The 26,218-nt window shown below is 34.5% G+C and overlaps 1 protein-coding gene across 1 annotated transcript in view; it reads right to left on the bottom strand.

Moving 5' to 3' along the window:
* LOC308688996 (CD48 antigen-like) overlaps positions 1 to 19,480 on the bottom strand; it is a 28,756-nt gene extending 9,276 nt beyond the window's left edge. The window contains exons 1-6 of the mRNA XM_081362520.1: positions 19,281 to 19,480; positions 17,485 to 17,781; positions 9,419 to 9,676; positions 3,616 to 3,717; positions 918 to 959; positions 589 to 621 (exon numbers count right to left, since the gene is read on the bottom strand). Coding sequence (XP_081218646.1) covers positions 589 to 621; positions 918 to 959; positions 3,616 to 3,717; positions 9,419 to 9,676; positions 17,485 to 17,781; positions 19,281 to 19,347 — 799 coding nt within the window. The 5' untranslated portion in view covers positions 19,348 to 19,480. The remainder of the gene's footprint in view (positions 1 to 588; positions 622 to 917; positions 960 to 3,615; positions 3,718 to 9,418; positions 9,677 to 17,484; positions 17,782 to 19,280) is intronic.
* Positions 19,481 to 26,218: the final 6,738 nt, after the last annotated feature.

Consider the following 26,218-nt stretch of genomic DNA (forward strand, 5'->3'; position numbering starts at 1 on the left):
TGCCGGTAATGACGGTATTGAAACTGATACCGGTGCTATTTTAAGATCCCGGGGTATCCGATATTACCGTAATACCGCCCAACCCTAACGGTGACCCTTAAGGGGTTAAATAAAATATCTCGCTTGGCATTGAACTTTGAGCTTTATAATTTTACAGATATTATTTATGCTCTAACAGCAACATTACACACTAACTAAAGTTTGAAACATGGGATCGCATGCAACGGGACCTTTAAGATATTTTGTAAATTTCCTACCGTAAAGATATAAAACATATAATTTTGTGAGTGAATGCAGCACAATCGTGAACATTAAAAAACTTTAAAGGAGATTTTCTCAATGTTTAAATTTTTTTGCACCCTCAGATTCCAGAATTTCAATAGTTGTATCTCAGCCAAATATTGTCATATCCTAACAAACCCTACATCAATGGAAAGCTTATTTATTCTGCTTTCAGATGATGTAATTAAAATTACCCATGTGACTGGTTTTGTGGTCTAGGGTCACAAATGGTTGTCTAATTGAAATAATGATGGTGCAGTTATTTAAGAATATGCTCGAAATAAAATATTTTGGAACATGACATACCTTTTTTCTTTCCATCTAGACAGTTCAACCACCCTGAAGAGAGAAAAATTGTTTATATATAACACATTAAATACTTATGTGTGTTTCGAATGACCCCTTTCAAATATTTGTATAATAAATTACAGGTTTGGCACAAAATTTGAGTCCAAAATTTCCGCATGTGTTTTTTGGATCCAGTGGCTCTAAATAGTCAAAACACCTCTTAAAATGCTTGCTGCAGATGCGAAAAAAAACAGAAAATCCGAATTGATCCGAATTTTTTTATGACAGACGAAAGTTTCGGACTCATAGATGCAAGAACCTTTACTCTAAAACAAATAAAAGCTTACCCCCTATACATGGAGTCTTTCCCCAGCTTTCAGGAACATATTCTGGTGTAAAAACAAAAACAAAAAACAATTACAAGTTGACCAATTTAACAGACGAATTTATGCACTTTTCACGTGTTTTTGCACTTTCCACAAACAAAAAGTTTTTTATTTTAAAAGCTGAACTTCTTTTAACAATGGAATGTACAAAGTAATGCAGTGAAATGCACAAATGCGTTCTGTGTAAACAGCCCCTAAAAGTAGGCCTACTGTACAGTATAATTTAAAATTCAGCATGTTAATATTCTAATATGTGCTCTGGCACTTCAAATTATTTCTAGCATTGCACACTGAATAACCAACACGTAGTGCTAAAAATGTTCACAAGAATGAATGCAATTAGTTTTCTTGTAAAACAGGGCTAAAATTAGAGATAAACACTTGCTTCTCTATGCTCTATTTTACAACATTAACAGCACTAGAAGTCTAAATTGTAATGAAATCTGTATCCAAATACAATCTTCACAATAATACACTACTGAGTGACTACATAGCTGTTACAGTGTTTCCCACAGGATTTTTTGAGGATATTTTCAACAGCAACGACGAGAATACTTTTTGTGCGCCAAAAAATACCGACTTTATTCAGTAATTTCTTCTCTTCTGTATCAGTCTCTGGCGCGCGTTCACGAGAGCAATTTTCATTTTTGGATGAACTAACCCTTTAAATGCATCAGTCTGGTGCAGTTTGAGAGAAGCATCCACTCATTTAGATTAGAAACATCAACTCATGTTCAAAAGTGAACAGAATAAAAACTCAAATGTCTTTTTAGTTGTGATTAGGGATGCGCCAATCCGATACTCAGTATCGGTATCGGCTCCGATACTGCCATTTTTGCCTGATCGGGTATCGGTCAGACAAGGCTCCGATATTGTGCGTATACTATTCTGTGTTATTGTTAAGCCCCACAAAAGGCACACAAACATTATAAAGCACCATAAGTTTTCGTGCACAATATTATAAGTGTTCTGAAGCCATTATATAGTATAATGTGAGATAGAAATTAATAGTCGTTAAATTCAAGATCACGTAAACGTTTCCCTCAGCTCCGGCTGTAAATCATTCAGCATTCAAACAGCGCGTCGCGTTCGGTTACGACAGTTAACACGATGAAACTCTCTCCAAGATGATTCAATGTTACTATTATTATACTTGATCTGTAGATAAAGGTCTATGGTTTCGCATAAAACAACTTTATCTTGCTGGACTTTATTGCTGTACCCTAATCATGTTACTTTCTACCGGGTGTCTGTTAGATCACAACACTGCAGTAAAGTCAGAGCACTATTTGTTCTTTATGCGCACAGTAACTGAAATTTAAAACTGTTAAAAGGAAATGCTATTGCACTAGACTATTGCATAGATAAATACTGTATAATACACTACGCATCAATATGTATTGTCTTCTTTGTGCTTTAAACTTTTCAATGCGGACTCGGACTGTGACTCATGTTGCTTCAAGCGCATCATTCTGCGCTCGGGATGCGCATAAGCGCTTTGTGCCGCACTGTATTGGAGTCTTTCATATCATAATACAGTGACGCAATGAAAGATTATTAATAGCCGTTCTTGTTTTGTCCTATCTATCATTGCTACCTCATTAAACAGCTGTGCTATACATTTAAAAATTGTCTCAATTTTATTCAAAATTATATAAAATAATTTATATTTTTGAGTTTTATCTTGTTTTTCATGAATGTATTTTACAACAATACAAAGAGCAATGTGTAAAGTTTTACCAGATTTAGTGTTACACTTATTGTCTCTAATTTGTTCCCCACTAAACGTTTTTTTTTTTTCACAAACTGTTCAGATTTTATACAGTTATTGTGCACTCATGATTTTTCTAGACAAAATTTTACTGCTGAATTATCCACTAATCTAGTTTATAATAGCATTTATGTCAGATTATGATCATATTTTTTTTGTTGTTGTTGTTTTTCTTTTTTTTCAGTTCTTATTATCAGTTGAACACAGAGTTATAGAAATTCTACTTGATTAAAAAAAAAACTGCGCTGGACCGCTGGTATCAGTATTGGATCGGTATCGGTCGATACTCAGAATTTTTGGTATCGGATCGGATCGATTCTGAAAAAAATTGGTATCGGTGCATCCCTAGTTGTGATATAGTGTTTCAGATGTTTTAGGAAGCCAAAAATTTTGAATATATTAATTATAATAGATATAACATTATTATTATTATTATTATTTATTATAACATTATTATTATTATACCATCATCCCTAAGACATAAGTATATAATTTTACTTTAAAGTAGAAATTACAAGAGAGCTGATAGCATGAGCAAAATCGCAGCCTTTTGTGATTTGATAAGGGCACTAAGCCAAATCACGCTTTTGATTTTAGCTCATTTCACAGATACTTTGCCAAAGTAATAGCACAAACCACAACGTTAGAGACATTTTAGGTTTTTATGAAAAGTTTAACAATATCTTCGATTCATGAAACTGTTACAGATTAGATTGGTGGGCCGCCAGAGTTCAATTACTGAATGGGAAACACTGGGTTGGATAATTGCAAGGGAATCTACAGACTCAAGCTTTTAGACATTATTACTCCTTCAAAAATAAGAAAATAACATCATCAAAAAACACATACTGTATCTTAAAAGATATAATAACACAACAGGAAACCTACTGTGTTTATACAGGACTGGGAAGAGGATGGCAATCCCGACAATCCCGATGATCCCAATGATCAGTCCAGCTATCAACCCAGCACTGCTGCCAGCTGATTCAGCTGAACAAAAGAACACAAGAAAGAAACATAAATACATCTACTAACTTACACAAGTGATTCATAATGCACTTCATAAAGGACTGCATAATGATATCCAGGTAAAAACTATCAGCAATCACTGAAATCAATAAGTGTGATATATGACAACTAATGTTAAGCATGTTAAATTAATGGTCAATTTGATTTAATATTACTTAATCTATTTAACAGGGTTTAAAATGATCAAAACTCTTAGTAAAGAAGTCCAAACTGATCACACACACCACAACACTGGTTACATCACTTGCCCACCAACATATCCGTATTTTCACTGCATTTATGATTTTTAATATACTGGGTTTCATATCCGTATTTTCACTGCATTTATGATTTTTAATATACTGGGTAGAGAAACCAAATGAATATGAATCATATGAATCATAATATTTATTTCCTTCAGTTATTTTCATGCTTATACATTAGGGGTGTAACGATTCGTTTTAACAATGATTCGATTCGATTCGTATCGTGATTCGTGGTTGTCGATACGATTCAAGGACGATATTGGTTCATTTAGAACGATACGATCCTATACGATTCAGTGACTTGAAATAGATTCAGTGACTTTTTAGCCAAAAATTCTTGAAAGAGGATCAGGTATCAATTAATTATGCACGTGCACGCTACGAGCACAGTATAACGATGACAGGACATGAGATTTCGTTTTTCTGAGGTGAGAAACTTTATTTCGTTACAAGTTATGAAAATAATGATAGAATAATGACACGGACATATAGCCTGACAACATCATCAGACCGCAGATACTGAATCTGGACAACACTTTTTTCCAACGACGTTGCATGCTTGTAGTTTATTTTGTGCTTTATATATAGGCTAGTGAAACGATATAAGCCTGCAGCGCGTTCCGCCGCATTTGCGCATGCAATTGAAGAGTGCGTGCTACTGCAGTATAGCGGCTGAGAGGACAGGAAAGTCTGTTTTTCTGAGGTGGGAGACTTTGCGCCGCTTGTTGTCTTCGCTCTGCTGCTGGCGCGTCATGCATGGCGATCATATCACAGATAGGCAGACTGAATCGAGTAACGGTTAACGCCTTTATCATTAAAAGTGCTAAGAAAAAAAAACATCCTTATAAAGTCTGACGTGCTTAAATCCAATGCGATCCTTCATAGTATCGATACAATCGATTCATTACCTTTTAAAACGATGTTAGATCGATATATGTCTACCGGTAGATCGATATAACTTGCCGAGCACAGATCGATGTAGTTGGATCATTAAGAATATAAATCGATACATCGATGTAGTTGATGAATCGTTACACCCCTATTAAGCATGTTAAAGGGGTGGTTTACTGCCTTTTTTCTTTGCTTGATTGTGTTTATGGGCTGCAATATAACATGTCTTCGTGTTTCGTTTGTTAAAAAACGCCTTATTTTTCATAAATTTCACCTTTATTGTAAGCCGCTTCCTCCTCTGTCATTTGAACGACCGGTTGACTTCCTGATTCTATGAAACCACTCCCTCAGAAAGAGGCAATGAGCTCAGATTGGTTAGTTCGGCCGGTGTGTTGTAATTGGCTAAACTGCGTCCGGAATCTTCACGCCCATTACCTTTACGGGCGACAGTTGCATGTGCTCCGGACCCGGTCAAATGTAATGGTGTCAATATTGCCTAATCAGTTTGAGCCAGAATCAGACCCAGAGAGCGGTGATGAAGAGAGTCAAGCAGAACCTCCGCAAACACGGCTCTTACTAAACGTTTCTGAATGGTAATTTATTTTATTTTATTATTATTCTCTCAAAGAATTTCCATACGCTGTTACTTGAAAATGCTACTGCTGTTTGTTAGCTTTTGAGATACGCTTTCCCCCTGATTAAACATTTAATATAACTGAATACATGACTGAGTAATACCGTTTTTTAAAGATATTGTTTTATTGATAGAATGAACAACCGTTTAACTATTCACAAAGCTTAGTTTACTCAGTTTGTCGTTTTCTTTAGGTGTACATGTGATAACAGCAGCTGAAGTTCGCTGTTGCGATAATTTTTTGAAGTTTGTACACGTTTGTCTTATACACACAAAATAACATCGAACTAACTAGCTACTATAAACAGCTTTGGCATTGGTTTGCGTTCTTGATCAAATCAAAAAATTACGTCATAAAGTATACATGGAAAATACGTTTACAAAATTTGTACATATTACAAATTCGGGTCCAAAATGTTTGTACGCGTTTGTCATATACTAAAGCCAGCGCTGGCATTTTTTTACATCCTTGATAAAACTAAAACATTACGTCTTAAATTATACAGGCAAATACATTTAAAATGATTAAACCTTACTTGCAGGTTGTGGCCTCTGGTTTTAAAGCTGTAACTGCTTCATGTTGTAGTAATAGTTTCTTGTTGAATCCGACATTGAACTCGTGTAGATTCTGGAAGCTGTCTTCCGTAAAATGTGCAGCACAGAGAGCTAAACTACGATTGTAATTGTCAGGAACATAATCAAACTTAAATTTTAACCATTGTTGACGAACTACAGCGTCTGTAGGAAGCCTGAACACAGAAGACCTGACAGCTACAGCTCTCCACTATAACTCCTCCTCTTCGACAGCAGAACATGTTCCGGAGGGAGGGTGGATGTAAATGTATGGGTTAGTTACGTATAAAACCCGGGAAGTATCTCGTTGTAGTCCCATTCGAGACGTTTTTGTAGGCATTAAACTTCCTGATTTTTAAAAGACAATATCTCCGCTTACGTTGAACTTTAAGCGCAGCAACTTTGCAGATACTGTTCATGCACCAACAGCAACATTACACAGTATTTAAAATGAAAAAAGTGAAATAGCAATCAACCACCCCTTTAAAATGTATTGTAGCCTATATGTGTATTGTATGCTCAATCATATTTTATCTATCTTTTAATTGCACAGCACATTTAGAGATGCTCCGGCAGGACTCATTTCTGAGGATTGTCTCAGTGGTTCAAATGTTTAAACACCAGCAAAATATCACAATTCTCTATTCCAATTTTGATACTACAGCAAAAACTACTTGCCTAATTAATGTAAATTTAAAATATTATTAAAGACAAGTAAGCCGTCAGTAATAAAATAAGAACAAATAATCAAATTACAAATCGCACAAATAAATACAATAACACAAAGAAAGTTACAGAAGTAATCCATCAATAGCAGTAAGTGATTACTTTGTCTTTTGATTTACAGTAAAGGAAAAAAAAAAACAGCAGCAGGTTTATTGGGCTGCTGTCTCTTATGAAGGACTAAAAATGACAGAACGAAAAATAAATAAATAAATAAATAAATGTAGAAATAAATTAATTAATGCAGAAATAATAGTGAAAATAAATACATTTTGGTAATATAAATGGCTATTTCTGCATTTTTACATGTATTTATTTATTTATTTATGCATTTCTATATGTATTTATTTATGTATTTATACATTTATTTATATATTTATGTATTTATATATATCTTTATTTATATATTTATATATGTATTTATTTCTACATTTATTTATTCCTACATTTATTTATTTCTGTATTTCCACATTTCTACATTTATTTATTTCTGTATTTCCACATTTCTACATTTATTTATTTCTGTATTTCCACATTTCTACATTTATTTTTCCCTGCGCATGTATGCTAATTGACCTATGGCTAAGCCACGCCCCCTCCACTCACTCGGACAAACAGTCAACATTCGGTAACAGGCGCTATGGCAGCTGTCACAGTAGGAGACATTTCACAGGAGGCAATTGATGATTTTTTGGAGACAGAAAGATTATATATCATCTCGATGTCACCAAAAGGGCCTTAAATATGCATTGGAAGGTTATATAATAATTTTATTGTTGAGAAGGTCGATAAGCTTCAGCTCCAGACAAAGATTTACAGTTCACAGTGTAAACGTTATAGTTTGGTGGTATTTCGCTTCAAACGCTCGCTTTATACACGTCCTATTCGCTTTGGATTCAAAATGTTCAAGCGTTGAACTAGACGCGGATACGCGCGAATTTGACGCTCTATTCGCGTTTGGTGTGAGCGCAGAAGAACAGGCTGCGATATCAGTTTGCAATGCTGGAGTGTGTGTGTGTGTGTGTGTGTGTGTGTGTGTGTGTGTGTGTGTGTGTGTGTGTGTGTGTGTGTGTGCCAGAGAGCGGGCGCGATCGATCAGTGGAAACATAAAAACATACTCCATTTTGTTCATACAGGACATAATAAAAACTGCAAAATGCTTAGCCTACTTATATTTGTGTAAAACACAACATTGTGCTTTTGTCAAACTGTAAACTCTTGTCAAACTGTAAACTACAACTGTCACCCAACCAAAATCACACACACACACACACACACACACACACACACACACACACACACACACACACACACACACACACACACACACTGTTTAAAAGCCAAAATGACAAGAAAAAAACATAAAAACGAATAAAAACTGACTAACTGCAATGCATTGCAATGGACGTGGAAGCATAGAATGTCCTTGCTAGCTATGCGTACTGTGATTGGCTCGATGCATTTGGGGGCGTGGCTTAGCCATAGGTCAATTAGCATACATGCACAGGGAAAAATAAATGTAGAGATGTGGAAATACAGAAATAAATAAATGTAGAAATGTGGAAATACATAAATAAATAAATGTAGAAATGTGGAAATACATAAATAAATAAATGTAGAAATGTGGAAATACATAAATAAATAAATGTAGGAATAAATAAATGTATATATAAATATAGAAATAAATAAATATATAAATACATAAATATATAAATAAATGTATAAAAACATAAATAAATACATATAGAAAAGCATAAATAAATAACTAAATACATGTAAAAATACAGAAATAGCCATTTATATTACCAAAATGTATTTATTTTCACTATTATTTCTGCATTAATTTATTTATTTCTACTTTTATTTATTTATTTATTTTTCGTTCTGTCATTTTTAGTCCTTCATAGTCCCTTTAAGACCAAATAAACGCCTGTCCTACTGTACATTATTTTCTTTGTTTACGTTCATTAAAGTCCCTGTAAAGGCAATTCTTAAAAAAATAAATAAATAAATCTAAACATTATACATGTGAGAAATGTATTGCTAAAACACATTACAAAGACTGCACTGTGAAGTACTGAATTGTGGAGTTAGACCATTAAACAGTTTTTACTGTTAAACACCTTTACACACCATGGCCGTTCTTTTCTCGAGAAAAGGAGTTTTCTCATAGTGTTTGCAATGCAAAACTCATTCCCTTATCTCTAAGGGAACCGAGGTTACGCAAGTAACCGATTACGTTCTGCCTTCCCTTCCACGAGTCAGGTAACAAAATTGCCAAAAAATAAATAATAATTCACCCCAATGATAGTAATATTTCATATATTTCTCTCATTTTGATCAATATTTTTCATATACATTTCAAATTTTGCTCTGGGCAATTTTTGTATGTTTGTATTCAACATAATACCTTATTATCTCAATTAAATATACTGAAATGAATGTATATGTGACAAAAAAAAGGCTGTTTATGTCCAAACACTTGTGAATGTAAATACAACTTCTGAACAGAAGGAACATCTCAGCACCAGCTAAACATAAAAATTATTGGGAATCTCAGGGATTTTGCTCTATAGTAAGTTATGTTGAGTCTTACCTTTAAACAGATCTCTCTCATAGAACCGTTCGCTGGTCTTACTACCTGCTTTATTCGAGAGTGTACAGGTGTAGTAGTCGTCTGGATTTCCATTTTTTTTAACTGTTATGGATTCTCCTTTTGGATTGATTTTCGAACCCGTCAGTGTTTCTCCAGCAGAATTCCTCCAGATGATTTTCTCACTGTACTCGCATCTTAAATACACAACATCAGGGTCACCACTCAGCTCTTTTTTAATCTCAGGTTGGGGGACCGGCTCTGTGAAAGAAACAATGAAAAAGTCAATGAATGTTCAGTCTACAGAGAAAAAAAAAAAAGTTTTTTTTTTACTATTTTAATTAATTGTTCATTTGGACATGTACCATGGTAGTAGTACCTTAAAGTATGGTAAATGCCATAGTGCATGAATATCAGTACCATTGTATTGTCACAAAGTACAAAGATATAAGATTCAGATACCATCACAGTACCATGATTCATTGTACTCCAAGATATTTCCAAGTAGGGCTGGGTGGTATGACGGTATATATCGTTACCGCGGTAGAAAATGTCAACCGTAACAGATTTTTTCATTCCGTGATACCGCGACATGTAAATAAGTGGGCATGGTTAACTCACATGCAGCGTGCGAGAGACTGAGATTTGTCAAAGAAACATGGAGAAAGCAATCAAGAGAATCCACAAAGGAATTACGTTTTCTAAAGGGTTGTTGTTAACGTGATATTTTCGGGGGGAAAGCAAAGAGTATAGAAGCCCAAGAGGCGAAACTCTGTTGTGTTATGGGTAACAGTCTGTAGATGGCGCTGCGGAGGCGCGTCCGCCATTATGGACTGAAAGCTGCTGAAATCGTTAGCGCCAGTCAATGGCAAAATCCATTTTAGTAGGTGTTTATAGTTCATATGTGCACTTGCTAGATTGCACATCTTTTTTGTACCTTTCCGCCTGTAATAGGACATTCATAGATTGTTTTTTTTCTTGCCATTGAAATGTTCACTGTGTGCACTTTCACTGAAGATGTTGAAAAAACAAGTTGTTAATATTTTTGTGATATTCTATGTAAAAGAAAAGTCTTTAGAAATGTTCATTTATAATGTTTTTTTTTTTTTTTTCAAATCATATATATGGTGATGTTCACTAATTTCAAAATCAACATTTTAATAAATATCTTATTACTGTGTGTCTGCCTATATATTATTTCATGAATTTCTGTTATTCATATAACAAGGAAAATGCATAATAGAACATAAATATTGATAGATTAAAGGTTTGCAGTAATTTTATAGTTGTGTCTTTGCAAACCATAAGTGGTAGGCTAATGAAGCCGATTCGGTGGGGGACATACCCTTACTAAAAAGTACTATAGGAATCTGATAGTATTTTGGGACAAAATATTATAGTAATCTTATAGGAATACTATAGTAATTTGGGACATACTACAGAAGTACGATAAGACTACTATATAAATACTATAGCAGCTTTAAAATATTATTACAGAACATCACAGAAGTATGTTATGTTCTGTAATTAAGTTATGTTAAGTTTTTGTTATGTTAAGTTTTTCAGTGCCATTGACTCCCATTATTTTTCGACGTTTTCCTTCAGTTTTCAGTCCATAATGGCGGCCGCGCCTTCACGTCATGGGGGAAACTGTTGCTATGGAGCGTTCTATTGAGTTTCGCCTCTTGGGCTTCTATTCACCTTATTCCGGAAGTAGCACTGGGTGGCGCCATCCGCGAAATCTCACTTCCTGGTTTAGCTACTTAGCGCTTTGTTTGCCCTGGTCCAATCTGTTATCTGTCTTGATATAAGTAGATAGACTATAATATTATAGCCAAATGCGTTGGCCTATGGTTATTAACAACTGCTGCAACGTACTAAAGTACATTTCACTTGAAGCTTTTGAAACAATGCCACAATCAAATTATTTAATAGCTGTGTCTTTCTAATAGCTATTACTTAGTTATGAAGATGTGCACAAACACTACTACATGTAAAGTTTGAAACATTATTACACCACAGTTTGTTTGCTTAATCACCAGATACATTTGCAGTGTATAGCCTAGCCAACAGATGAGAAAACAAGTAATAAAAACTCAGTGAGTGTTTTAGCGCAATTTTTTCACGTCATGGGATCACAATACTAAGAGATAGTAAATGAAAGAGAAAATATAAAAATACCCCAAATCGCACGAAAATAACACCCAAAACACACATAATTAAATCGTGCAATTATTAGAACTAGTTTCGGTGAAGAAATGTCACTTTCGCTTTGTTTATCAAGGCTGTCCAGAATCAGGAAGTGTACACAGGATGCGTCATGCAGAAGAGGTCACGTTGAATCACGTGTGATGATTGACAGCCGTGCAGCCGAATCATATTTCTCAGAGGTCAGATCTGAAGCAAATCAGGTAGGGGAGAGTGCGCTGTTTGAGCCATAGACATCATGGTTTGAGCTATTCAGATCATGGTATAATTCAGTGGAAAATGAATAGGAATTGTATTCTGTATTGGCGAAATATTTTAGTAACATATGATAATTAATCAATATTTCTCCAAATATACAACAATAGTTTTATAGGTGAAAAGGCAATATTTTTCTTATTTCCCTTCATATAAAGTTTTAATTAATTTTTGAAGCATAAAGGAAAGATTTTTGATCAATTCTTTTTTTCTAATATTATTTTAAATTTTAGAAGCTATCGATTGCAATTTGTTTCAACTCGATAGCTATTATGGTTGCCGAGAAATTTGCAAAAAAATGATTTTTTTCTGGAATTTCCAGGAAATCCAAAATCTTTTCCTGGATTTTTTTGTGCGTTCCCGAGATTAGACCTTCCTTAACATAATGCCGAAAACCCGAAGTCTCTAGGTGGTCTGCTTGAGGAGTAGATAGAAGTGCAAGATTGGTGCGCACAGACAGAACAGAAATCATGAGTTAACAATCGCAATTTTGTCCGGTGGAAAATAGTCACAAACTGGTGTAGAAAGAAAGTAGAGCCTCAACTAGATGAACAAGAGGGTAACGTTAGCTTAGCTAACTGCTAGCTGCAATTTCTTATGGTTTGATCTCTAACACAAGTAATGGCTGTAAAATAAATCCAGCGACTGAATTCTAGAGGACCATAGCTTTCAAACAAGATAGCATGTGTATGTGTCCTGTAGTGAGACCATTACAACATTAGATGTTTGTGGCTAATGTAGGCTAAACACTACACATCGGCCAGGCTGCGATCAGACAGGCAGACGGGTCATATAAACACCTAAAAGTCGTTTAAAAATTACCCCGAGAAACAGTGCATTGATGTGCTGTTGATACACACGTACATAGCACATTTGGCACAAATTAGCTTTTCTTATGTGACATTTTATCAGTGAGACTTCTCTGCAGTTCTCCTCGAAATTGAATGAGGGTCCGCTAAACCGGAAGTTGGTTTACAACGGAAGTACTGGACAGAAGTAAAAGTGGGTGGGGCGGAATAAGGTGAAGGCTGCGTCCGAAACCGCATACTTCCCTACTATTTAGTATGGGAAAAAGAGTAGGCGAGCGAAAAAGTATGTACGAATCAAAAAGAGTAGGCAAGAATTACCTAGGTGACGTACTAATTATCGCGAGATTCGGACTTAAGTGTGTCCGAATATGCCTACTTTCCTACTATATAGTAGGCGAAAACAGTACGTGAAGGAAGCAGTACGTTCGAAACATCAGTATTCATAAAAAGAGTAGGCGAGAAGTTCCCGGATGGCTTACTGCTTCCGGACAGATTTTCGAGTGCTCGACCGATGAATACTCTTCTATCCCAGGAGGCCACGCGAGAGGATACGTCATTATTAAACATCGCAGAGATCAGAGACGCGGGTGCTTTCAAATGTGAGTAAACACGGTTCCTTGTGTTAAAATTGCATGTGTTGAACTACTGTAGAGTAAACTGTTGAATTTTTGAAGGTGTAAAGACGTTACACAGTGAAGTATAGTTGTGATTTTGCTATAAAAACACGTTTTATGATGTATAACGTTAGCTAACAGGCGAGCTCCAGTAAGGACACGTAAGTTACGTCTCTAAAGTGGATTTACATAAACCATATACATCCTAAAGACGCTTATTTTAAATGTACATTTACATCTGACAGGAAAATCTTCAGTAAGTATTGCAGAAGAGCACATCACAACATGAAATAGACATCTGAGTGATGAATGTGTGCTATTATGTAGAACAAATCTATAAAGTAATAAACATAAGTTATCTATTTTATTTGTCCATTAGTACTGTTGATAAATTGAGGAACATTTATGTTGGATAAAAAGTTAACAACCTCAACATTTAAATGTAGTGTTGAGCTCATAAATCAGAGGTTATGTGAATCTTGTCTGGATGTTACAGGGTCAGATGAACATGTGTGTGTTTATCCGGTGGAGAGAGGCTCATGAAGCTGAATGCTGCCATCAAAGGCTTTGAGTGAGTGTACTACAGAAATTAATAACAACAACTATTTAAATCTTAAGTTGTAGTTTATTTTAATTATTGTAATTTCAAACAGAGCTATTACAGCACCTTTCTGATTCTTGATTTCTGTGCATTTGCTGCAGAGCTTTTGTGGTAGAGCAGGACATCCAAGGAAAGATGATGGCGGCATTTGTGAAAAAAAAAAAAGCGGTTTTGTCTTCTAAATAATACTGAAATCAAATGACATTGTGCGGTTAAAATGACTGCTTTTGTGTTATGTTTGTGCATTTTGTAGGATCTTAAATGTCAGTAGGCTGGTGTGAGCACGGAGGATGAGGAGCCCAGAGCTGAATCCTGAAGATGGTGGCATGGATGAGACCCTCCATCACTCCACCTGCCCTTATGAGACCCTTGATCACTCCACCTGCCCTTACGAGACCCTTGATCACTCCACCTGCCCTTATTGCCTCAGATTGTGAAGCACAACACATCACGCAACAACCTCAGCGCCTTCAGCCTACATACATGATTGTAGTTTGAATAAAGCTTTGTTTCATGTGTTGACTTGTATATGCATTTGTTTATTGTGTGATGGTGACTTTCATTCATTCTTTTATTAATATTTCTCGTTGTCAGTAAATACAATATAATTATTTAATTAATGCTTTATTTAATTGTTTGAATGAAAATGTAGATATGTTCATTATATACACATCTAGAGTGTATTCAATCCTGCATAGCTGTCATATGACATGCATTACATTTTGTTTGTTTTATTGAATTGAATATCATTTTCAGTAAAAAGTAATATAATTAAGTATTGGTCAGCATTTATCGTAGTTATTATTGTATGTTTTGGGGTGGGATAGCAATGCAATTCATTCTGGGGTAATATAAATTTTTAATATTAATGATACTTACATTTTTTGAGTATAAAATCAACTGGTTTCTCCAAAGGCAAATCTTTGCACAGCTGCCCTTTGTGCAGACATTACAAACACTGAGGAAAACCATTCTAGGTAGGGCCGTTGAGTTACTGATGTTATGAGGTATGTATATATATATATATATCATAGGCTTGCATACATAATATGAGATTTTTTACACAGGAAAAAAGAACCTAGTACAAGGTTGAATATCTTAATAGATTTTCTTAAATAATTCATTATAATACATTTTTTTTTTTTTTTTTTTTTTTTTTTTTTTAGGCCTAGGCCTGAGGGATGAAACGATAGTTAAATTCAACAAGAAAAAGAGGAAAACATAAAGCAGTTAGCCACTTTTGCTTGTGGATAAAAATGTTTGGATGTAAAATAAAGAAATTAACAACATATTCAAGAGATGAAAATTTTGGGATTTCGTAATAAAAATAAATAATATCAATCAATATAATAAAACGGTGGGTCATATTAGTAGGGTTAAATAAAAGAACTTCATCAACCCTAAATGTATCACAAAATAAATGGGCAGCAGTTTCTTCAAAAAGACCACAAAATGAGCAAGTTTAATCAATATCAAGATATTTACAGATAGATGAATTAAACGTGTCGTTCAAATCTTTTAAGTTGTTGCGCGTGTGATAACGCGTCGTAGGTCACATGATAACGTCAACATGTCCGGTTCGCATTCATACTCAACGAGATCTGGCTATAAAGTACCTACTCTTTTAGCGCTCATTAAGTAAGTACTCATTGAAATTAAGTACCTACTCATTGAGTATGCGGTTTCGGACGCAGCCCAATACTCTTTGGGGAAAGGCGCAGCAGGTCAACTAACTAAACTGTAGCCTACGGGTGCCGCACTGCGAAATTAATTTTTCATATGTTTTAGCTTACCTCAAGGGCATCCAAGATGTAGGTGTCTTTGTTTCCGCAGTAGTTTCAATTTTGATATTTTTAGGCCAAACAGTTCTTGTCTGTCAGTCATATAATACAGGTCTGTGGTCACTGGCTCAAAACACAAGCACAGAGTCCAAATTAAAACAATTCCCCATCGTCCTAATTAAACAATTCCCCATCATAAGTACACATTGATGGCCTAAGACACGAAACGAGTGGTTTGTGTGAGAAAACGAACAGTATTTATATCGTTGTTATTTCTTGAAAACAGCACACGTCCAAATGATCTGACGGCGTGGGCGGGTATAGATGTATACTTAGATGTCGCTTGGCTACTGCAGTTCATTGGAACGAAACCGTAGCAAAGCGACATCTAGTGTATATATCTATACCCGCCCGCGCCCTCAGATCATTTGGACGTGTGCTGTTTTCAAGAAATAACAACGATATAAATACTGTTCGTTTTCTCACACAAACCGCTCGTTTCGTGTCTTAGGCCATCAATGTGTACTTATGATGGGGAATTGTTTCATTAGGACGATGGGGAATTGTTTTAATTTGGACTCTGTGCTTGTGTTTTGAGCCAGTGACCATCGACCTGTATTATATGACTGACAGACAAGAACGGTTTGACCTAAAAATATCAAAATTGAAACTACTGCGGAAACAAAGACACCTACATCTTGGATGCCCTTGAGGTAAGCTAAAACATATCAAAAATTAATTTCAAAGTGAACTATCCCTTTAACCGATCGCATTTCTCCAAGTACTGATGCAAAAGACGCGCGCGTGCACACGCATTGAGAGGGAGCGCGGTGTGTTGGTGTTCACCGAGCTATGTAAAATAATAGCGCAGTTACAAGGTGTGTATAATTTACACCACTTTGTCAACACTAACAGTAGCTGCTGTTCGGTTTTCATACTGCTGTTCTCCTAGTCACTTATGAACTTGATGAACTTGACACTTCTGTACCTCTCTTGATTAAAGCTTTAGGTGACGGGTTGCCAGATATCACAAAAAGAACAAAGTTATGTTCAAATGTTTTCCCGGTACATTTTTGCCATGTCTGCTTTTAAAGGACTTGCCTTTAAAAGCAGACATGGCAAAAATGTACCGGGAAAACATTTGAACATAACTAGTATCTACTAATATCCTACCAAATTAGAAGGAAGTAACTAATGTATTATGAATAGAACAGTTCAATATAAAATATTCAGATATTATTTAAACTGACTGATGAAGTAAAGCAATAACATGAGATTGAAAAATTATTCAGCAACACTTTGTTTAAAGTTGAATTGCACCTATGAGTTGTATATCAATCAGTTGGGGTACTTTTCATTTCTAAAGTATTTGGGTTTATTTATTATACAAATCCCTTTTTGTTGATTTTTCGAGAATAACTACAACTATAAATAACTATATCGTGAAATATATCGTTACCGTGAAATAAAATTTGTCATACCGTGAAACAGAATTTTGGTCATACCGCCCACCCCTATTTCCAAGTATAGGTTCACCATGTTACTAGTCATATGTCTTGGTATTTCTATTGTATTCCAAGAAACATCACAGAATGCCACACACACTTTTATTTTTGTCAGCATAATAATAATAATAATTATTGTTGTTACATTTAAATTTGATCTAGCCTTTAAACAAATAAAAATAAATAAAACTATGGAACAAAGTAACACTTCTTATGCTATTACAAAAAAAACCCTTTATAATAATATGATAATAAATTAGGCTTTTAAAGTATTTCAATAATCAATATTCACTCACCTATTACAGTCAATGTGAATTTTTGTGCCTGCTCTTTTCCGCTGATGTCAATGGTATAAACTCCACTATGTACGACTGTTAGTTTCTTAATCGTGATATTTCCAGTCTTCGTATCAAGATATGTGCTGCCGTTGAATCTCGGATTTGGTGTTGTAATTTCTCTGTCTTCCCATTCAATCGCCTTAACAGTTTCACCATCTTTAATGTGTTTCCATGTGATGCTGGAGACAGAAGCAGGAGGAGGATTATCTGGACCAAAGGAAACTTCATCACCCACTGCTTTAAACACCTCTGTACCTAATAATTAAAATATAAGAGAGTATGTTAGTCAACATTCAAAAAGCAAGTCTCATATATATATATATATATATATATATATATATATATATATATATATATATATACACACACACACAAATAATGTAAAAGCTTTACATTGAGACCTAGAGTGTTTTGCTTTACTGTTTTCAACCCAGGTAGTAACTCAATTTAATGTTTCATATTTGTTTTCCTTTAGCCCATTTCTGTTTATGTATATGATATTCCACATATTAACAATAAAGGCCACATTTGGTGGTAATCTTTGTCTATTCAAATAAAAAAAAGTACTTATAAACTTTCATGCCAAAGCTTTTACAGAGGAAGTCGACACAAAACATTCTGCTATAAATGCAGTTAAAATTAAGTTCTAAAATAATCTTTCTCAGTCCCACAGAAATCACAATTAACATCTACATCAGTACAAATTCAAAACCTGACAAAAAGTGTTTTAACAGGGTACACTTAGTATTTTAAAATGCCATATCCCACCTTATTTTCCATGCAATATTTTTCAGGAAACCATGCATATTTCCACTCATATTTAGATTGCAAATATGTTTTTTGAAGATATTGGGCTGTATTCTGTTAGAAGTAACTTCTTAATAAAGTAATTATTCCATCTACTATCAGTGATAATAATAATAATAATAATAATAATAATCAATTCTTTAATTGCAACATCAGGTCTAAGACTCAAACTCTCCTTATTCACATTTTCTTTAAACAAACATTTTAAACCGGAGGGTATTGCATCGAACACTATACAATATTCTTTAAGGATTATTGAAATATTATACATTTAAACAAATTCGACCATTTTCATGAAATAACTCTTTAACAATACCATTAATTTATCAGACAAAAAGTTATGTCTAAATGTTATATGCCTGCTATTCCAAATTGTACAATTGTTTGGAGAAAAATTATGTTTACATACAAGTAGCCTATCCAAGGGAGTAGCACCGGTCTGTAAAAATTACTTAATCTAACTGGAATTATTTAAAAAGTTCCATTTCAAGAGAAAAGCAACTCCACCCATGTTTCTCTCAGATTAGAAGCAGCAAGTCTGTCCCTCACCGACTAGTTTCCGGTGATCACTAAACGTCAAGAAAAACGTACTGTTTGGGCATAGTATGGTATCGAAATATGTAATATAGATGAAATACATGTTGAGAACACAATATTTAAATATAAATATTATCGTTTATTAACTATTAACGACACGCCTTTTGTATGGGTGTCGGCCTTGGCCTGTGGCTAATAACTAACGATAAAACAATAATAACTAGGCCACGCCGTGAATTTGGTTATCTAAAATAACTTTACACCGCAATCATTTAGTATTTGTAAATTGGCCTACAATATTATAATATACCTATTTTACAACTAAACGGTTTGAAGAGGCCAAGAAGAACGTTTTTTTGTTAGCTATCATAGCTCGAATGCTAACGCCCGGTCACATCGCGTAACGTTACCTGAAACGGCTCCTGAGGCGATGATCACACCGCAGATGACGACCAACAAGTTTCGACGAAGCAACATCTTTATACAAAGTACACTTTTATGCACTTTACTGCTATATTTCACGCAGAAAGTATCCAGGCCAGGGGCACACCCGAGAAGCCAGGACAGAAAGGACTGAGAATGTGTAGAGGAAGAACTAAACGATGAATACGAAACCGAAAGTAATGGGCGGGCCGGTCAGACGTTCCGCGGTTTAATGTTGACATCTAGTGGCCATATAACAACAGTACTAATCAGCAATTATTTAAAATAGAAATCTTTTCTAATAATATAAATCTTTACTATCAATGTTTATTAAATTAACACATCCTTGCTGAATAAAATTATACATTTATTTCAAAAAAAGAAAGAAAGAAAAATGACTGACTCCATAATTTTTGAACGGTAGTGTATATTGTTACAAAATATTTCTATTTTAAAGAAATGCTGTTCTTTTTAAATGTTTTATTAATTTTATTCAAAAGAATCCTGAAAAAAGTATCATGTTATAGAAAAATATATATTAAGCAGCACAACAACATAGAATGATTTCTGAAGGATCATGTGACACTGAAGACTGGAGTAATGATGCTGGAAATTCAGCTTTGATCACAGGATATAAATTACATTTTAAAGTATATTAAAATAGAAAACCATTATTTCAAATTGTGATAATATTTCACAGTTTTTACTGTATTTTTGATCAAATAAATGAAGAGGCTTCTTTTTAACAAACATTAAAAATAGTAATGTTTGCAAACTTTTGACCGGTACTTTATATCAAATATCTACGCTTATTCTAGCACAATGTAACAATCCCATATCAGACAAAAGCAGGAACAAAACGAAACAAGAAAACAAACTAAAATTTACGGTGCATGAAAGATCTCTTCATATATCTTCAAAAAAGAAGTACATTTTTTATTATTAATTATACTTAGTGATTTGATTAAATGTTCTACTTCGCATAAGAACTCTTTAAAAGTAGGTATTTATATTTTTCGCATAAATAATATGAAAGTTATCAGTAGATTTAAAGTGACTTGTTTCGGTTTTCAAAAAAAATACAAATAAAAAACATCCTTAAAGGAATTGTTTTAATTTGGACTCTGTGCTTGGGGTTTGAGACAGTGACCACAGACCTGCATTATATGACTGACAGACAAGAACGGTTTGACCTAAAAATATCAAAATTGAAACTACTGCGGAAACAAAGACACCTACATATTGGATGCCCTCGAGGTAAGCTAAAACATATCAAAAATTAATTTCAAAGTGAACTATCCCTTTAATGTTAAAAAACTGCTTTAGAAATACAATAGAAACTCAAATCATTCCAGAAAAGTGATGAAACATAACAAGAAGAAAATAAATGACAAATGTCTTCACTTTCATTTTTATACAGAAGGTTCGTATTCACTGTAAAACCTGATGAGTTAGTTCAACTCAAACCATTTGAGGAAACCGATTGCCTTAAATCATTTAAGTTTATTAACTCAAACAATTTAAGCATAAAAAAATATTTGATTTGTGTCCAAGTAACTCAATAACTTATTGTTAAGATAACTTGGGTGTTACATGGGTATATTGAACCGTTATTGTGTGTGATTTATTTCCTTTGAGTTCATAGGTGGAGTTTTGAGAAGGGATTTTCCCTGCACTGCGGAAGTGAAGTGACGTCATGGGAGTTCCTGCTATTTGTGACCCTGGACCACAAAACAGTCTTATGGGTAATTTTTTTTAAATTGAGATTTATACATCATCTGAAAGCTGAATACATAATCTTTCCATTGATGTATGGTTTGTTAGGATAGGACAATATTTGGCCGAGATACAACTATTTGAAAATCTGTAATCTGAGGGTACAGAAAAATCAAAATATAGAGAAAATCTCCTTTAAAGTTGTCCATTTCTACTGGTGATTGTGCTGCATCCATTCACAAAAATAAATGTTTTATATATTTACGGTAGGAAATTTACAAAATATCTTCATGGAACAAGATTTTTACTTAATATCCTAATGATTTTTGGCATAAAAGAAAAATCTATAATTTTGACCCATACAATGTTTTGTTGGCTATTGCCACAAATATACCCGTGCAACTCGAGACTGGTGACGTGATCCAGGGTCACATTTAAGCCGTGACTGTGTTGATGGCGTCCTCTCTCTCTCTCCGCCTCTTTCACCTGATTGTCAGCTGGGGGTTTCTCGCCTTGCGGCGAGATCACTCTTTGCCTCGCCAATCACTCTTTGACTCTTTGCCATGCCTTTGCCATGCTGGAGTGATCCTAACGATTGTTTTCTTGATTCTAGTTTATTCTTTAAAACCATGGTAGTGGTGTTATTTTCTTAGTACACTTTTTGTTATTTATTTATTACAGCGAAGGTAAGCAGTTGCCCGGAAGATTCACCCGTTACAGTTCTTTTCAGGAGCTATAGGTAAGATCTCTCCTGGAAGGTGTAGTTAAGGGTTCCTGTTTTCTTGTAGCTGCCCTATACCTGTGTTGTTAATTTATGATTATTGCTTGTCCATCTCCTGAGGTGCTTCATTGTCTTTTCATTAAAGCTTATGGCGTGATTGACATCAGAAACGCTACCCAATTGTCTGTGATTTTTGATATGTTCGGTCCTTTGTGTGATTTAAACGAGCTAAATTAGATTAAGGGCTGTAACATTGGGTAAATAAAGTTAATAGTACTAATTACATTCAGTTAATATAACTTAAATCTATGAAGTACACTGTAAACCCGAATAAGTTGGCAGAACTCACAATTTTTTTAAGGCAATCAATTGCCTCAAATATTTTACGTTCTGAAATTCAAAGTTTAAGTAAGCAGAACTAGCAGATTTTTATTTTGTACTTAAAAATTTCAAGTTAAGAACAATTAAAATGTATGAGTATATTAATTCATACAATTAACTTAAAACTTTCATGTAATCTCAATGTGAACACTTTTATTAGTATAAACTTAGTTAGCTTTAAAAAGCAAATCTGCTAACATACTTAATCTGTTAACATATTTGCAATAGTATGTTATACAGAAGCACTTGCTGTATGAGCGCAACAATATAAAGAGATTATTTGCTCTCAAATCAAGCTGCATGCACCACTTGTCACCATGATGGTAACTATCCTAAGACCAACATTAACAGAAATTCGTCTAAATTAGCATAACAAAACACTTAACATTAATCTTACACAAAAAACCCCATTATATTACACTTAATTTTAGCATTTACTCTCCCTTTCGAGTGCCATCGGCAAAGCATGCTGGTAAATAGACTTCCCAGCCGTTTCAGTTAAACTTAAGTTTGTATAAATTAAAATAAATAATTTCATAAAACTCAAAACAATGAAACAGTTCAGTTTACTTAAAATATATCAGAAAGTGCTAAATACTCATAAAAGTTAATTTGACTGAACTAATTAGTTTAATTTAAGTTTGTCCTACTCAAACCAATTAATCATTTTGAGCGTTAGGGTTTACATCAAAGTATTTGGATAAAAGTGTTTCAAGAATTTCAACATGCACTTTTCTAATTTTATTGGGTATGCAATATTTGTATGGTAATAACCAAGTTTTTCTCCACTGAATGTCATATACCATAGTAATTGAATTTCGAGACTGAGAAAGTTTATTATTACATTCTTTAAAAGCGAAACGCGTCAAATATAAACTGAGAGAGTCATTTAGATATGACTCGGGGGTAAGGGATGCTTTCATCAAAAACATTATAAAGCTTGCAAGAATTTATCAAAAAATTCAATTCTTTAAACGGGACAGGATATATTCATAAAACCTTCACATGACAAAACATCCCAATTATAGGGTCAGCAACAAATATTAAGCTTTCATTGAACCATTTCTCTCTTTTTTTTCTTTTTTTTAATCTATTTCTAATTTAAATATACAAATTATTCCATAACATGTCCACATGTCCATCTAAACACACAAGCTGTCAGATTTTTGATCAATTTGCATTGATGGTTGAAATGAATACATTGCAGTCATAAGGACCGTTCAGTTGTAAGTCATTAAGTGGTTAGTTAATGATGAACTAATCATTTACTAAACATTCACTGTTAGAAAAATCTGTAGAAATTACAGTATTACTGGCAGCTACTTGCCAGTAACTTACTGTAGATTTAAATTTATGTTATTTACTGGCAACAATTTGTTCAAAATTAAATGAACATTAAACATTAACAAGTCTTTATCTTTACAGAATAAAACTAAAATAACATCCTCATGCAAAGCATTCTGGGAACCAAAATCTGAAGGAAAAAAACAGAAAAAGGTTGATGAAGATTTCTGGTTCCCAGAATGCTTTGCATTAGATTGTTATTTTATAATTTTATTGTTTAAAGACAAAGACTTGATAATGTTTAATATTCATTTAACTTTGAACAAACTGTTGCCAGTAAATAACATAAATTTAAATCTACAGTAAGTTACTGGCAAACAGCTGCAAAACTACAGCAATTTTTTTACAGTGTTCATAAATGATTAGCAAGTGATATACTAACATTTTATGTATGTTTTGTAAATTCCGTTACAAGTAATTTACAAGTGATTAGTAAATGATTAACTAATTATTTAAGAGACATGACTATGCATTCATAAATGATTAATAAGTGATATGTTAATTATTGTATGTATGTTTTGTAGATTCATTTATAAGTCATTTACATTTGATTAGTTAATGATTAACTAATCATTTACAAAACATGAATATGCGTTTCATAAATGTTTAATAAATTTTTTTTTTGTATGTATGTACAATTAGAGGGTTCAGAAAGTGTTGTAAATGCCTTGTATACACATACAGATCATTTGTAACAGGTCAGTAACAGAGTTCAACACAATGATGTGTAAACGCATGAATAAATCATTTACAACACTTTCTGCGTCCCCTAATCTAAAGTGTACACTATTCATCACTTGTAAATGTGTTACACATCATTCGTAGATTACCACTTCAAGAATTAATAAGGCTTAAGATCAATGAATCGTATCTATGAATGATGTGTAACACATTTACAAGTGATGAATAGTTTACACTTTAGATTAGGGGACGCAGAAAGTGTTGTAAATGATTTATTCATGCGTTTACACATCATCTATAACAGGTGTTGAATTTGAATTTGATTTTGAATTTCAACAGGTGTTGAACACTGTAGTGTGTACTGCAGTGTAAGTGCTGACTGGTGAGGGTATAGACAGCTGTCTTCTGTAGTGTGTAGTGTAGTGTGTACTGCAGTGTAAGTGCTGACTGGTGAGGGTATAGACAGCTGTCTTCTGTTGTGTAGTGTGTACTGCAGTGTAAGTGCTGACTGGTGAGGGTATAGACAGCTGTCTTCTGTAGTGTGTAGTGTGTGGTGTAGTGTGTACTGCAGTGTAGGTGCTGACTGGTGAGGGTATAGACAGCTGTCTTCTGTAGTGTGTAGTGTGTGGTGTAGTGTGTACTGCAGTGTAAGTGCTGACTGGTGAGGGTGTAGACAGCTGTCTTCTGTAGTGTGTAGTGTGGTGTAGTGTGTACTGCAGTGTAAGTGCTGACTGGTGAGGGTATAGACAGCTGTCTTCTGTAGTGTGTAGTGTGGTGTAGTGTGTACTGCAGTGTAAGTGCTGACTGGTGAGGGTATAGACAGCTGTCTTCTGTAGTGTGTAGTGTGGTGTAGTGTGTACTGCAGTGTAAGTGCTGACTGGTGAGGGTATAGACAGCTGTCTTCTGTAGTGTGTAGTGTAGTGTGTACTGCAGTGTAAGTGCTGACTGGTGAGGGTATAGACAGCTGTCTTCTGTAGTGTGTAGTGTGTGGTGTAGTGTGTACTGCAGTGTAGGTGCTGACTGGTGAGGGTATAGACAGCTGTCTTCTGTAGTGTGTAGTGTGTGGTGTAGTGTGTACTGCAGTGTAGGTGCTGACTGGTGAGGGTATAGACAGCTGTCTTCTGTAGTGTGTAGTGTGTGGTGTAGTGTGTACTGCAGTGTAAGTGCTGACTGGTGAGGGTATAGACAGCTGTCTTCTGTAGTGTGTAGTGTGTGGTGTAGTGTGTACTGCAGTGTAGGTGCTGACTGGTGAGGGTATAGACAGCTGTCTTCTGTAGTGTGTAGTGTGTGGTGTAGTGTGTACTGCAGTGTAGGTGCTGACTGGTGAGGGTATAGACAGCTGTCTTCTGTAGTGTGTAGTGTGGTGTAGTGTGTACTGCAGTGTAAGTGCTGACCGGTGAGGGTATAGACAGCTGTCTTCTGTAGTGTGTAGTGTGTGGTGTAGTGTGTACTGCAGTGTAGGTGCTGACTGGTGAGGGTATAGACAGCTGTCTTCTGTAGTGTGTAGTGTGTGGTGTAGTGTGTACTGCAGTGTAAGTGCTGACTGGTGAGGGTATAGACAGCTGTCTTCTGTAGTGTGTAGTGTGTGGTGTAGTGTGTACTGCAGTGTAGGTGCTGACTGGTGAGGGTATAGACAGCTGTCTTCTGTAGTGTGTAGTGTGGTGTAGTGTGTACTGCAGTGTAAGTGCTGACCGGTGAGGGTATAGACAGCTGTCTTCTCTGAAACACATGGAGTCTTTAACCACTGTGCTCCTGATGTGAGCAAAACATATAAAAAAATGTAACATTATTTATTAAACATTTATGAAACGCATATTCATGTTTTGTAAATTATTAGTTAATCATTAACTAATCAAATGTAAATGACTTAAAACTGAATCTACAAAACATACATAAAATAATTAACATATCACTTATTAATCATTTATGAGCGCATAGTCATGTTTCATAAATAATTAGTTAATCATTTACTCACTTTTGACTAAATGACTTGTAACGGAATTTACAAAACATACATAAAATGTTAGTATATCACTTGATAAACATTTATGAATGTTTAGTAAATGATTAGTTCATCATTAA

This window comes from Scardinius erythrophthalmus (assembly GCF_964197995.2).
Source record: "Scardinius erythrophthalmus genome assembly, chromosome: 3".
Lineage (NCBI taxonomy): Eukaryota > Metazoa > Chordata > Actinopteri > Cypriniformes > Leuciscidae > Scardinius > Scardinius erythrophthalmus.